Source organism: Elephantulus edwardii, unplaced genomic scaffold (genome assembly GCF_000299155.1).
Source record: "Elephantulus edwardii isolate Elephantulus edwardi_28Jun2011 unplaced genomic scaffold, EleEdw1.0 scaffold00090, whole genome shotgun sequence".
NCBI lineage: Eukaryota > Metazoa > Chordata > Mammalia > Macroscelidea > Macroscelididae > Elephantulus > Elephantulus edwardii.
The window spans coordinates 8,077,949-8,094,343 of NW_006399840.1; the positions used below are offsets into that span (position 1 = coordinate 8,077,949).

General features: G+C 39.4%; 1 protein-coding gene across 1 annotated transcript in view; it reads right to left on the minus strand.

Annotated features, from left to right (window-relative positions):
• Nucleotides 1-15,235, minus strand: part of USH2A (Usher syndrome 2A (autosomal recessive, mild)) — a 1,454,174-nt gene extending 1,438,939 nt beyond the window's left edge. The window contains exons 1-2 of the mRNA XM_006890571.1: nucleotides 14,751-15,235; nucleotides 7,876-8,041 (exon numbers count right to left, since the gene is read on the minus strand). Coding sequence (XP_006890633.1) covers nucleotides 7,876-8,041; nucleotides 14,751-15,235 — 651 coding nt within the window. The remainder of the gene's footprint in view (nucleotides 1-7,875; nucleotides 8,042-14,750) is intronic.
• Between the last annotated feature and the right edge of the window lie 1,160 nt (nucleotides 15,236-16,395).

The window sequence follows — 16,395 nt, forward strand, 5'->3', positions numbered from 1 at the left end:
ATAGGATATTAAGGTACATTTAAGATATAAATAAGATACAGATATATACATTTATTGCTGTTGTTGTTTTGAGTCATTCAGTTGCCTGTGACAAACAGCGACCTTATGTACAATAGCTCTGAATTTTACCATAATATGAGCCATTCTCACTGTGTCTGGCAAGCCTACCCTTATTACCTCAGTTACTGTGTCAATTCATTTCATCCAGTATCTTCCTCTCCTATGCTGTCCCTCCACCCTTCCAAGCACAATATGTCTTCTCCAGGGACTGGTTCCTCCCGGCAACATGTCCAAAGTATGTGAGACAGAGATTCAAAATTATTGCCTCCAAGGAGAAATCTCGTTTCACTCTCTCCTGGATAAATCTGTTCTCTAGGCAGGTCATGATATACTTAGGACTCTTCGCCATCACCACAACTCAAAAACACAGATAGATAAATAGAGATAGATGATAGATAATGATAGCTAGCTAGATAGATCTCTAGTGGCGTAATGATAAGAAGTGTGCTGCAATCCCAATGGCCTGTGGTTTGAGGCCACCAATTTCTATAGAGAGAAAGATGGTCAATCTCCTCTCATGTGATTAACTAACTGCCTCTGAAAATCCACTGGAGGGTCAAATATGGGTCAGTTCTGACTCTACAGTGCTCAAAAACAGCATATTTATATAGATAGATGGTTGGTTGGTTGATAGATATATAAAATTTAGATTTTGTATGTACCATCAAGTCTGAACCATCTCATATCTGATACTCCAGAGGGTTTTCAGAGGCAGTAAATCACACAGGAGATTGCCTATGTTTCTCCCTCTAAGCAGCTGGTGGATTTGAGCCACATGCCTTTGAATTGACAACACAGGTCCTTATCACACTAGAATAGGCGAGAATATGGACACACCTCGGGTTCAGTTTTACAACTTGAAACTTGACTAAACCAGACTAATCATTAGGTATTTAATCCTATGACTAACATGATTTGTGTAGTACATCCTTGAGCTGCTTCTGACTCTTACTGACCCTGTATGACTAAATAGAAGTACATCATAGGGTTTCCCAGGCTTAAATTTTTATGGAAGTGAATGAGTGGATTTTAACTGCTGACCTTTTAATTAACACGTTGCCTCACATTTTTAAATTGATGACAGTGCTTGGAAACACATTTTGCCATCATTTGCAGCAACATGTTAACAGTCAAGATCTTCCCCTACTACGTAGGCTTCTTAGCTCTTGTGTGGCTCAGTAACTGAGCTGTTGCAATTGAAATGTTAGATGGAAGTCCTTAGTGCCTACATGAAAAAACATTTATAAGCACTTTAGAATAACGCAACAAAGAGGAAGTTTCTGTTGTTGTTATGTGCTGTCTCATAGCCTGTGTGACTCATAGCAAATCTATGTACAACAGCCCTAAACCCTTCTCTGTCCTGTGCCAATCTTATTGTCTCTGACACACCTATTCCCATTAGCCCAATCACTGAATCAATCTATCTCGAGGGTCTACCTCTCTTGTGCTGTCTCTCCACCTTCCCAAGTATGACATCCCTTTCCAAGGACTGATACCACCATGTCCAAAGTATGTCAGATGAAACTTTAGAATCCTTGATATTAAAAGATAGTATTTGCTAGTATGCAATGAAAGTAACCGCCTACATTTGTACATGTATTAACCATAAAATCTACCCCTAAAAATGGGTTCTGAATAAGAATCAGAATCAGACACCACATTGTAGCAAAATTAAAAATTAATAAAAAAAGAAACATAATGGTCTACTAATAGAGACAGTGGTACTTATCTACATATGCCTACACAACTCAACAGTTTTCCATATAAGTAGATCGTACCTCACTGCATATTCCATTTATGTTTTACTTTTTTTTCACATTTTCTACCTATACAATATCGTGAACATGATCCCATTCATCATGTAATATAACCATTCTCTCTCTCATCTCTAAGTTGTTCCTTCCCTTGTAACCTAAAGTCATTGCTCTCTAAAGGTCCTGTCTAATCTTCCCAATTGCTATTTTCTACTTACTTTATAATGTATTTTTCAAAAGTATCCCATTTTGGTCATTTAATCCAATAGTCTCATCATAAAAAATGAGGAAACTAAATCCACTGAATTTCCTACTCCATTGGACATGTTGCTGGGAGAGGCTATTCCTTGGAAAGGGACATCATATTTAGAAAGGTGGGGAGGTCAGTTATAGAGAAGAGGATGCTCAAAAAAGGGTTTGACACAATGACTGCAGCAATGGGCTCAAGTGTGTCAGAAACATCAGGATGGCACAGGATAGAACAGACATCAGGTCTCTTGTTTACAGGGTTGCTACAAGGCATTCTCAACTAGATGGCCCTTAACAACAAACAACAACAGAATGTTATTATCAAACTTGGATTTCTCTCCTAATCTCTTTCTCTTTTCTGTCCTAATCACATTTTAGTAATTACACATTCCTTTTTAAAATTGTGAAATAAAAATTTTATCAATTTCATAACATTTTCAATATAGCTATACTAGTGTCCAATTTCTATCCTAGGAAGAATAGAAGGAGAAGTGATGCCTTTGAGCTGTGGTGCTGGACAAGAGTACTGAGGGTACCAGGGACTGCTAGGAAAACAAAGATTCATCCTGGAGAGGGTTAAACCAGGCTGCTCCTTGGAGGCAAGGATTCTGAGGTTTTGTCTGACATACTTTGGACATGTTGCAAGGAGGGACCACTCTTTGGAGAGGGACATCATGCTCGGGAGGGTGGGGGGACAGCGCAGGAGGGGAAGGCCCTCTCTGAGGTGGATTGATTCAGTGACTGGGATAATTGGGGTGGAGGTGTCGGAAACAGTGAGATTGTCACAGGACAGAGCAGGGTTTAGTACTGTTGTACATAGAGTTGCTATGAGTTTCAGGTGACTCGACGGCACATAACAATAACAACAAGCATCCAATTTAGGAAGCTCTGGTGGCCTAGTGGGAAGAAGCTGCACTGCAATCCTGAAGGCACGTGGTTCAAAGCCACTAGCTGCTTTGTGGGAGAAGGATGAGCAATCTCGTCCTGTGTGATTAACAGCCACTGACTGACACATCTACTTTCTTTGCCCTAGTTACTGTATCAATCCATCTCATCAGAGGTCTTCCTCTCCTGCACTGTCTCTCTACCATTCTGAGTATGATATTCTTCTCCAGTGTCCCTCCTGATCACATGTCCAAAGTATGTAAGATGAAGCTTCAAAATGCTATCCTCCAAGGAGAAAATTGGTTTCACCATCTCCAAAACAGACCTATTTGTTTTCTTGGAATTCCATTATATGTTAAAGACTCTTCTTTAAGACCACAACTCAAAGGTATTAATTCTTCTTCTGTCATCCTTAGTCTTTGTCCAGCTTTCTGACACACAGCAAATCATTGCAAAGGCCATGGTCTGGATCAGGCACACCACATTCTCTAGATTAACATCGTTGCTTCTTGGTACTCTGCAAAGGTCACTGACAGGTGTTTAAACTTTTAGTTTCCTGACGGCTGGTGCCAAGAGTGTTGACTGTGGAGTCAAGCAAGCTATAGCTATTAACAACCTCAATCTATTCTCCATCCATCATGGTGCTGCCATTTGGCTCAGGGATGAGAGAATCTTTGTTTTCTTGATGTTGAGCTTCAATTCATATTGAAGGCTGCAGTCCTTGAGCTTCTTTGGCAAGCCCTTCAGGTCCTCCTCAGTTTCAGTAAGCAAGGTTATGTCATCTGCATAATGTAGGTTGTTGATAAGTCTTTCTCCAATATTGATGTCACATTCTTTGTCATAAAGCCCAGCCTCCCGGATGATCTGTTCTGCATATAGACTGAAAAGGTATGGAGAGAGGATACATCCTGATGCACTCCCTTCCTAATTTTGAGCATGTATTTGTTTTTCCTGCTCTGTTCTGAGGACTGCTTCCTGGGCACAAGCAAATGTTCTGGGATTTCCATCTCAATTAGCATGAGACACCAGCAACACTGTGAGGTGCAAGACATCACAGAAGTGACTTGTGGCCTAAGCCATCATATCAAAGGTTGCTGGGGATGGAGGGGAGTTCTGTATGGGGTAGGAGGGAAAGCAATTGATGCTAATATTCAGGGAAAGGGAAGGGACAAGACACACATGCAGGGGGAAAGCACTGCACGTATGGTTATCTCTGTAAGGGAAGTAACTTTTATTTTTCTCCTTTCACTAAAATGCTTGTCTGTCACATGTTTTTCCAAAGCTAAGCATCCAAATTTAGAGCAACTAGGAAGAAGAATTGGCCACTCATTTCCAAAGTAAAACAGGCCTTTGAAAACTATATGTACAGTAGAGGACACATAGAGTAGAGTAACAGAATTGGGAACAGAGGTGGGCTGAGTCCTCAAATTTGAAAACAGAAAGGAAGAGGTACAGCTGTAAGCAGACACCAGTGACTGGAATGTGGAATGTGAGAAGCATGAATGTAGGAAAACTGGACATTAAGAAAGAAATGGAGTGCATAAATATTGACATATTAGGAATTGGTGAAATGAGATGGATTGACATGGAACATTTTGAGTCAGGTAATCTTATTATCTAATACACTGGACATGAAAGGGTGAGAAAAATTGGGATTGCTTTTGTAGTTAAAAAGTCTATTTCTAGATCCATCTTGAAATACAATGTTGTGAGTGACAGGGAATCCAAACACATACAAGGAAGACCCGTTAATACTACTATCATTCAAATATATACATCAACAACAAAAGCCAAGGAGGAAAAAAATAAATGATTTCTACCAACTTTTGCAGTCAGAAACTGATAGAACACACAACCAAAATGCATAAGTAATAATGAGTGACTGGAATGCAAAAGTTGAGAACCAGGCAGGATCAGTAGTTGGAAAACACGGACTTGGTGACAGAAATGAGGCTGAGGATAGAATGATAGAATTCTGCACAATGAGTGGTTTATTCATAGCAAATATCTTTTATAAGAAACATAAACTCAGGCTATTCACATGGATTTCACCTGAGGTTATGTACGGGTATCAAAACGATTACATCTGTGAAAGGAATTGTTGGAGAAGTTCAATATCAGCCACGAAAACTAGGCCAGGTGCTGATCATTAGTTACTTCAAAAACTCTACAGTACACAACAAAAACAACATCTAGATTCCATTTTTGGATAAGTAATTGCTACCAGCACTAGGCTGTAAAAAGGCAAACCAAAAACAGAGAAGAAATGTTAAAGTCAAAGAACAGAAGATTTCAAAGGGCAGCCTGAAAAGAAAACACAGGAGATTACAATGAAATGTGCAAAGAGCTGGAAATAGAAAACCCAAATGGAAGAAAATTCTTCACATTTTTACACTGAAAGACTTTTAAGTATAAATTTCAGTTTCAAGCTGCAATATGTTCACTAGAATGATTCTATGGGCAAAATCTTAAACAATGCAGGAAGCACTGAAAGATAGAAGGAGTATAAAAAGTCACTGCATCCAAAAGAATGGGTCTGATGGTGACACAGGACATTCATGGAGCTTGCTTATCCACAGTAGAGACACAGGCATAGATCCTAACTAAATGTCAGGCATGGGTGAGCTGAACACTTTGAAACCTGAGGGAATCTATGGAGACAAAATTTTGCCAGGGAAAAATTGTAATAGCACAGATAGGAAACTTTTAGTAAACAGCATGGACCAAACTAGGGGCCCCCTGCCCCCACAAGGGGGAGGGAATTCTTACTAGGAAAAGGACTGTTTTATCCCCATCTACATGAAGATAGATGCCCAAGCTACCCATCATCTGGCAGGGTGAGAAGATGAACAGATCATAATTAAAACTCACAACAAAAACAAAAAATCCCTATCCCAGATGGCTCCACTAGTAAATTCCACCAAATATTCAGAAATGAACTATTACCAATTATTATTAAATTATTTTAAAATATAGAAAAAGCATTAACATTCCTATGGTTACTCTATGAAGCAAGTATAAATCTGATACCAAAATCAGGCAAAGACCTCACCAGAAAACTAGAAACCAATTATCTCTCTTGTACAAAACTCCTTTACAAAATTCTAGCCAATAGAGTCTAATAGTATATATATATTTTAAAAAATCATCATGATCAAGTGGGTTTCACAACAGACATGCAAAAAGTGTCTCTTCATAATAAAACAATTAATGTAATTTATCACATTAATAAAGTAAAGGATAAGAACTGTACAATCAATGAATGGGACCTTCTAAAATTATTTATATTTTTCTGGATTTCTCCCCCCCTGCAACTGTTGACTTTCTTTGTTCAACCTGTTGTAAAAGATTTTTGATGCAAACAAAAACCTTTTCCAACAGGGCAAAAAGAAAGTCAACAGGTGGGCGGAACCCAGAAAAATTGTGTGTCAGTGTTGCATCCTGTCTCTGTACCTGTATGCTGAACAAATAATTTGAGAAGCTGGACTATATGAACAAGAATGTATCATCAATTAAGAATGAAGAAAGATGACACAACCTTGTTTGCTGCAAGTGAAGAGGACCTGAAACATTTGTTGCTGAGGATCTGTAACCTTCATTATATTATTAACATCAAGAAAACAAAAATCCTCACCAGTGGATCTTAAGTCATTATGCTAGATGGAGAAAAAAAATTGAAGTTGTCAACAATTTTATTTTACTTGAATCCACAATGAACACCCAGAGTAACTGTAGTCAAGAAATCAAAGGGTGTTGTATTGGGTAAATTGGTTGTTAAGAAAAAGAGCAAAACTGTTAGTTTAAAGTCTAAGGAGCACCTGATATATAAGCCATCACTTTTTCAGTTACTTCCTAAGCATGTGAACCTTAGACAATGAATAAGGATGACAGTAAAAGAATTTATATCTTTAAGCTATGGTGTTAGAGAATAGTACTGAATGGACTGAAAACAAAGATAAATAAACAAGTCTGTGGTGGAAAAATGCAATCAAGGTGTCCCCCAGAGCAAGATTGGTGATAATCTGTCTCATACGTTGGACATGTTTTCAGGAGTGGCCAGTCCTTGGAAAAGGCATCATGCTGGGGAAAGTGAAGGATCAAAGAGAGGAGGACCCCACAACAAGGTGGATTAATACAGACTCTGTAACAATGGTTTGGCATGTTAGAGATTGTGAGGATGGCGAAAGAGGGCAAGGTTTAGATCTGCTGCTGTGAGTCATAGTTTATGACTATATAGTTATGTAGTTTACTAGTTTACTGCCCCTAACAACAACAAATCTATATATTCCAGGGACTATAAATACCAGCCTTCTCACAGCTTTCTCAAACTTTAGAAGCTTCTAAGTCTAATACAAACTGTGGTTGACAAGTAAAGTAATAATATGCTACCTTTTGAGTGCCTGAGGTATAAAGTTCATTAGTCGAAGGTCATCATTTTAGTGCAACAGTCCAGTTTTATACACATCATCAGACACTATGTGAGAAATTACAGCTATTAAAAAATAAACAACACTAGACTGGAGTTTCGATACTGTCCTGACTAGTAAAATCAGTGCTAAACCCCAAAAGAGCTCTTATTCATTTTAAAACAAAATGTACTAACCAAATAAAACAAAAGTTTCCCCAGGATATTATTATTTGAAATACTGTTATATTTAAGCTTTTCTGGGAGTTTTGTGATTTGGTTCTATTTTTTTGGTGGTATTTTTTTTAAAAAAGCTGCTGTTTGGGGGAGCAAATGCTGATATATCTAGAGAAGCATTATTAGATCTTTTATAATATTTCTCCCCCTTCGGTTGTCATTTACATGTACCTGAAACCTGAGCAGTACTGCTTCAAGTTTTTCAGTAGATGCCACTTTAAAGAAGAAAAAGAGAGACAGATCCTTGTGTTTAACCAAATGTTAAATATTTTTTATTTTACTCACCTGCACACTAAGATGAATCCATTTCTTCACAAGAATTCTCCCCAGTGTCATTACTTTTATTGGAGGCTGCAAACCATTTACTGTGCGATAATAAAACATGGTCTCTTTCTCAGATATTGTAAGTTTGAACACAATCTGCCCATCCGCTGCTTTTTCTATAACACACCTTAGGAAGCAACCAGAAAAGAGAGAAAAGGTCAGGATACAACCAGAAGATGCATTAAGGCTTTGTGCTACCGTGGTGTTCAAACGACCCCAAATGTCACTCAAAATGGTACACGATGAATAAGTGTCTCAATGTCATATTCAAAGCTAGCTTTATGCCAGTAAAGAAGCCCTTTCATTTAAATAGGCGGGGGGGAATAGAATTCTTATTTGCAATATATCCCTGAGAGCCTCAACACCCTTCATTAGAGATTCATGATAGAAACTAAAGTCTTGGAATCATTCTGCAAAACTAACATTTAGTCTATTGGCTCATTAGTTCCATTGCTATTTCTTTTATAGGAAACGGCACAACACTCTACATCCCACTTGGGTATTAAGTCATCAGTGCACGTCCTTCTTTTTCTTTTTTTTAAAAAAAAAATATAAAGAGAATTTAGTGTCCATGGAAAACTCAAAACCACCAGTCTCATCTTTAATGCTCTATTTAATTGCCACAATGAAATGGAGAATGGACAGCTACAGCCTCTACTTGTCCCATCATTGGTTGACCAGAAGATGACTGCCCACATATCCATGACCACTAAACTCAAGTGAGGTACCAATATAACGTTAAAGACTTGGCATGAAAGCTATCCAATCTTAAAAGAACACAGTGAAAGAGTACTTAGATAAAATAGAAGGGCATTTAGAGAAATTCTAGTTCTGGATTCAGGTTAGTTAAATTATTTTTTAAAACTCTCATTTGACCTTGTCAGAATGGTATGTTTTTCAAATCCCTGCAGACAGTCATATAGCATATGTAGCATATGCTTTATGTTTTAATTTTCTATTTCTATGTATGTTATCTTCAATTATGTTCCTAAAACTATATGTTAAAGTCCTAGCCTCTTGTATCTATGAAACTGACCTTGTTGAAAGTGTTTTTGAGGATGTATCAGTTGCCATGAAGTTGTTGGGATAGGGTAGAGAGACACAGGCACACAGAGGGAAGATAGTTTTGTAACAACAGCAGTTGTTGTTGTTATAAGCCATCAGGTCACCTGACACTCATAGTGACCCTGTGTACAACAGCCTTTAACCCTGCTCTATCCTGAGCCTATCTCACTGTCTTTGACATACCTACCCCTATTACCCCAGTCACTGACTCAATCCACCTCATAGAGGGCCTTCCCCTCCTGCGCTGTCCCTCTACCTTCCCAAGCATAATGTCCCCCTCCAAGGACTGGCCCTTCCTTGCAACATGTCCAAAGTATGTCAGACAAAGCTTCAGAATCCTTGTCTCCAAGGAGCAGTAGAAATTGGTATTACCTACAACCCAAGGTGTACAGTCACCAAAAGCTAAGAGACACCAGGACAGGTGCTTTTTCAGAACTCTCAGAAATAACTAACAAAGCTGATACCCTGAATTCTAAAATATAGAATTAAAAATATAATTTTATATGTATTCTTTTTCAGAGTAGTTCCCTGGAAACCAATGCGATTTGTCTTCAATTGCACTTACTTTATTTCATGTAATTCTAATATTGTCCATTTCTGCCTACTACATGCTCATATGGACACAGGCCACATTCTTCTCTACCACATTTTAACCTAGCAACTCATCTTTATAGTGTAAGAGAGAACATAATGAATACTTGCTAGTAGCCTCTGGAGCTGATGATTTCCAACAACTTCCTATATAAAGATATGCATTACTGACACCTCCCCAAATCATTACTATGTTGTTATGGATCTTAAAGTCAGAACTAACTCATAGCTGATCCTCCAGGAGGTTTTCAGATGCAATAAATCACAGACGAGGAGACTGCCCATCTTGCTCTGTGGAGTACCGGATGGATCCAAACCGTGTGCCTTTGAATTGGTAGCACCAACTGCACCTGTCTACTCCACCTTAATGGGGAACTATTGCATGGTTTACTGTTTCTACGTGGCATGATGTAAACTTTTCCATATAGGCAGAGGCTATTTCTTGGGAAAGCATATCACTCTTGGAAAGCAGGAAGGTCAGTGAAAGAAAGAAAGACCTCCAACAAGATGGACTGACAGAGTGACTGCAGCAATGGGCTCAGGTAGAGTACAGATGGTGAAGATGACACAGGATAGTACAGGATCCAGATCATAGGGTCACGATGAATCATACTTAAGAACAGTGTTAATGCTGCATTCACACTCTGGTGAATGCATAATGCCACTGAATTATGCCCTTAAAAAGGGTTCAAGTAGTAAAATTGTTGTTATCTGTATTTTTCTATTCTGGAGACTAAGGTGCATCTGACACAGGCCATGATCTTTGCAGTCATTTGTTATGCATCAGAGAGTTAGACAATGACTAAGGAGGACAGAAGGAGAATTGATGCCTTTGAGCTGTGGTGCTGGAGAAGAGTATTGAATGTACCATGGACTGCCAAGAAAACAAACAGATTCATCCTGGAAAGGGTTAAACCAAGCGGCTCCTCGGAGGCAAGGATTCTGACACTTTGGTCATGTTGTAAGGAGGGACAGGTCCTTGGAGAGGGACATCATGCTTGGGAGGGTGGAGAGACAGTGCAGGAGAGGGAGACCCTCTATGAGGTGGATTGATTCAGTGACTGGGGTAATCGGGATAGGATTGTCAGAGACAGTGCAATTGGCACAGGACAGAGCAGAGTTTAGAGCTATTGTACATAGGGTCTCTATGAGTTGCAAGTGACTTGACGGCACATAACAATAACAACAACAGCAGCATATTTTTCTATTAACAAAGTTACTTCAGGTTTGGAAGCAGGAATGACATCCACTTCCTAAACCAAATGTCTCTCAAAACTCTATGAACATAGAGAAATGATGTTAATTACAGAAAGAGGTCTTTTGTTCATAGGGTCACTATGAGTTGTATTCAACATGACGGCACTTAACCACTGCCAAGTGAGACTAGTGTTGTTATATTTTGGAGGAACACTCTTCTACTTTGTACATCACTCTTTGTCAATTTGCTGTACTGAGGTAATCTGTGTTTGCTGTGATGCTGAACCTTGTGCCATTGAGGTGTGAAATGCCATAATGGTTTCCCAATGTGGACAGTGGTGGAGCTCCCAATTGTAAAACAGGTTTGGAAGCAGGAGTGGCATTCACTTCCTAAACCACATGCCTATGGGCACTCTTTGAACTTGGAGAAAAGACAAAGGCATTCGTTCTTTTGTTCATAGAGTCGCTATGAGTCGTGCTTGACTCGATGGCAACCAATAACATATTTTAGTACAATAATTCTTAAATGCATAAATCTGAATGATACTGCAGTGTTGTGGTTTATCATTCAAAACTCCTTTTCCAGGACAATGCCCTTGACTGTCACATGGTTGGGTGGGAGCCTGCAAATAGAATGTGTTAGCCTGTCCAGCAAGGGACTAGTTCCTTTTACCATTCTTGTAGGTTTAAATTTAACAGGTTCAGCAGCAGAAATTTGGGAATCTCACTACCAGCAAGAAAGAAGCAGATAATGTAGAACATATCCCTCAGGACCAGAACTACAGAAGAGCAGAAACAACCATAACAGAAACCCAGAAAGACCCAATGTGAGACAGAACTGTTTAGGACTGCTGACGCAAGGAATGAGAGCCTGAATCCTTCACTCAGGCTTGCCGGGGGACTTGTGGTAGAAGTAGTCATAATTGCATGGCTAAGATAACACTGTAACACTGACATAAAGTCACAAGTTTGAAGGGCATACGACACCATTTCAGCAGCTGTCCTGAGATACTGTAATCGGTTGCCAATCTGAGTAGTAACCTGTTAACATCCCTAATAAACCCTGTATGTTCCTGTGATGTATGTTTAGCTATTTGAATGGATTTCTAGCCTAGTAGAACACTACAATTGAACTGGAATTAGTAGAAATAAGTGTAAAAGCATAGGGCCATGTCTGAACTTTTGGGAATTAGTTTGGTGTTGTGGATGCTGTTGATAGGGGCAGTTTCACCTTGTGGAGTTAGTAGAGGCCAGACTCGGCCATCTTTGGGTGCTTCTTATTCTTTTTATAGCTACTTATTATATTTATTAAGTAAGTGTGTAATCTTGTGTCTGTGGTGTTGCTGTGATACTGCACACTGTTCCGGTCTTTTCAAATACTATAATGATTACTGGTTATGTACAATGTTTAGATGAGCTTCCAGATTGATTCATGTTGGGAAGCAGGAGTGGCATCCACTTCCTAAAGTAGATGCCTCTAGAAACTATACAAACTCTCTAAACTCTACAAACTCTCTAAACTCTACAAACTCTCTAAACTCTATACATGTACAGAAATGATGTTAATTATAGAGCAGAGTTCAGGTCTTTTGCGCAAAGCTTACTCTGAGCCGTATTCGACTTGACGACACTTATCCTCTGCTAAGTGAGACTAGTGTGTTAAATCTGGAGGAACTCTCTTCCATTTTGTACATCACTCTTTGTCAATGTGCAATATGAAGTAACCTGGGTTTGCTGTGATGCTGAACCTTGTAACACTGGGGTATCAAATACCAGAATAGTGCACAATGTGAGCAGTGCTTGGTGGAGCTCCCAGTTGTAAAACAGATTTAGAAGCAGGAGTAGCATCAACTTTCTAAACCACATGCCTCTGGAAACTCTATGAACTTGGAGAAATGACTATAGTTGCGGAAAGGCATTATTAGGTCTTTTTTTCATTAAGTCACCATGAGTTGCTCCTGACTCGATGGCAATCGACAACAGTTCTAAAATATAAGCCTGACACCAAAACATTAAAAATGTACAATAAATAGCTTTTTGATAAATTTATCTGGGGGGTGGGGGGAAGTGACTGATCAAATTGAAGAAGAAATAGCAAAGGGCAGAAAAATGGATCAACCAAAACTGTTGCTAAAACTAATTTCCTAAAGCTATCTAGATAATAATTGTCAACCTATAAACTATTATTCTCACTTTGAATCCATTACTCCCTTGACTTAGGAGGTTAAACTGGAGAACATACTACAGTTTCTGTTCCATTCTCTTTGGTACCTATGGTTTCTAATAAAGTTATGAGACTGTGTAGATCTTGTTTAATCTTAGGTGGATAGACTTAACTGTGATATAAAGGTTTTCTATGGATCCTCCCATGCACTATTTTATTAACCCTTTGGTGGCTGGTTATTTCCAAGTAACTGAAATTGAAAAAGTGTCTATCTTCTGCTATCAGGTCCTAAACAATCACAGAGTTTGCCTCTGTTCATTTTCTTTAGTTTAAATCTACAAGCAAGAATTTGACCATTATTCAAGAATGTATTTACCAACTGCAGACTTATATCCCCAAGCTTACTGAAAATGCATTTCTTAATATGTTATTGATTATCTTCCTTGCTATTTTGTTTGCTTGTAAACATGCTAGCTTTGGTAGATAATGGATGTGAGAGGAAGGCAGGTAGCAAAATATTTAGGAACTGGATTTATTCTGCTCCTGAATAAACAATAATTGGATAATCCTTATTTTATTTGTTTTACTTATCTAGTGCAAACACCCTGAAATTCCCCCAATTCCCATAGGCATTTCAGTTTTGAGAATGGAAATAACCTTGATACATGGAAACCTCAAAAACATAGACCCTGTGCTACCATCTCTATAAATATCCTCTATTTGTTTATATAAAATTATGCCAAGCCAAGATGAAGTTGGTATGGAGGTGTCCCTCTGAATTTAGGGGGAAATCCCAAGTATTTTATTCTAGTCACATACTTGTCAAGAACAGAGTTGGGTTCCCCAGTTTTCAAGATAAGGACTGAGTTACATGTGTGCACTTATAAAGCTATAGTGATCATGTTTTTCCACCCTACCAAAGATTCTGCTTCTGTGTGTGGCTGACAATTGTTTCTATCTCGCAATGCCATAAGATCATCCTAAAGAATCTGACTCTTTTCAACTTCAAAAATCTCTCAAAAAGAAAGAGTAATCAGAAAGCAAGGTATAACCCTCAAGTAGAAAATATTTTAGACTCTTGGGGCATAGGTTATATGTATAAACTGTGCTGAAAGTCAATTATTTGTGTAGCTTGTCCCAGGGCTTATGCTGATCCTGGCCCTGCCTCTGATGGCTCAGATCAAAATTACCTAAAATATTAAAAAACAAATGAATCACCTGTGGATATGTTCTGCTTACAATAGAACTATCCCAACACAATATTTTAGGATGATTCCTTTCATCTATACAAAAATTTAGAAAGGGAAGGGGGAAAGTAAACAACATGAATAGGAAAGATAAATCTATGCATAAGAGTCCTGGTGGTGTAGTAGTTAGAAAGTTTGGTTGCTAACCAAAAGTTTGGCAGTTCAAACTCACCAAGTGCTTCTGTTCATAAAAGAATGGTGTGGTGGTTTGCTGCGCGAAGGACCACTGCTTTGGACACTGTTGTTGTTAGGGGCCCTTGAGTTGAGTATGACTCATGGTGACCCTGTGAACAATAGGTCTGAACCCTTTCCTGTCCTGTGCCATCCTCACAATCTCTGACACACTTGACCCTGTTGCTACAGTCACAGTGTCAATCCACCTGTAACCTCTGTAGGCAATTGCAATTTGTCCTGTATTGTCATTGCAAGTCAAAGTCAGCTCCTTAGCATTGGGTTGATGCATTCATAGGCAAAGTCCTAGCCCTTATTTGAGTTCATGACCCAGATTGTACTAATCTTCCATAATTTTTTCACAAGGCCCTCAGAAAACTTCCACGCACACTATTACTTACATTACTCCTTCTTGCTCAGGTTTCAACCATACAGTTAAAGTAAATGATGCCGTCAGCCTTGGAGGAGGAGGAGAAGAGAAGCAATTCTTGTGATTTCCAAAAATAAAGCTTGTGGAATTGCTAGGGGAGTTGGGAGACACGTCATGCTCGTCTGTGGTGAGGCAGCTCCCAAGTCCTGCTGAGAGCAGCGACGCGTAGGCAGCAGGGCCAGACCTGAATGGGCAATCCTGAATACAAAACCTCTGGGTACAGAAGTGAATACTTTCCGCCTCCACAGAGCTATGACAAAAAGTGCTTCGGTCTGGTCGTCCACACGTCGCTTGGGCTGGCACAGTTGAGACACTCTTGAAAGCACCAATGTTCTCCAACCTTGGGAAAAGACCTTGCGAGGCAGCCAGCAACATGGAAGCCAAATGGGCAAAGATCAAAGTTCTGAAGACCGGAAACAAGATGCCAAAGCTAGGTGAAAAAGCCAGGTCTTTCATGTTTACAAAAAAAAGCATTCGTCTCCGGATAAAGCAGCCTTGAATAATTAACAAGGCCCATGCATCTCAGCCAACAACACTTGCAAGCTGGCCGACTAGGTGACGTGGAGATCCTCTCTTTTCTGGAACCCACAGACACTTTTCACAAGGCCCTGCTACCAAAGACACTCTTAGCAATGGCGATGACATGAGTAGTAGCTGGTGACTGTGAAAGAAAATACAGAGTTATGGAAGACTTGTTGAGCAGGACTCTGAGCCCTTGGCAAAAATTACTGAGATTCTTAAAGCAATAAAATATATATATATATATTTCTAATTGTGTTGTTATTTTGTCATTCTTTGGGCAGATATATTGATCAATTGCTCACTTTTAAAATATTATTTTGGAGATATATCTATCTCACTATTTTATTGGGTAAGTCAAGCCATCTAGAAAACCCCAGGACAAGTGCAAAGTGTCTGGGCACAAAGTAATTCCAGGTGTGCTAGCCCACCCCCGGGATTAGCACTATCTACTTAACAAGGTAAAGAATGGTACAGATTTTCTTTATACATGCACCGTATGTTGTACATAGAGCTAACTTGCAGATGCCCAAAATAAAGCTGGCAAAGCACTATGGGCCTTCCCCCTCATCGCAGCGTGTGCAGCAACTTTAAGCTCAGAGTAAAGCTGATTAGGACTCCAACACCATCTGTCTGTCCTGTGCCTTCATATTTAGCAAACGTTTGCATCAATGTTTCCTTATATGTCTGTAGGTTGGATCTGCCCTCCTCCACATACTGTGCAAGTAATTGTATAAGTAAATAATCAGAGTTACCATTTTTAAAAAATTTCATGTCAGCCAGTCCCATCAGTATAAATGGCTCATCAACAGGACTGCTGCCCCCACCCCAGTTACTCTTAGCAGATAGGCCACAGCAGCAGGAATGCTGAAAGGTAGACCAGAGCAAGAGAGTAAATTATTCTGCAGAGCAAACACTTGGTTACCTGAAACTCAGGGTGAAGTCAGCTGTGGCCCACATGGAACTGAGCACCCTAAGCCTCCAGGCTGGGACCTGGAGCAGTGGGAGGGATCAGGATAGGAACATGCATGTGTAATTTTAAAGTAGCAGTACACCTTATCCTATAATCCTGGGTTTGTCCTTTCTTAGCTACTCTC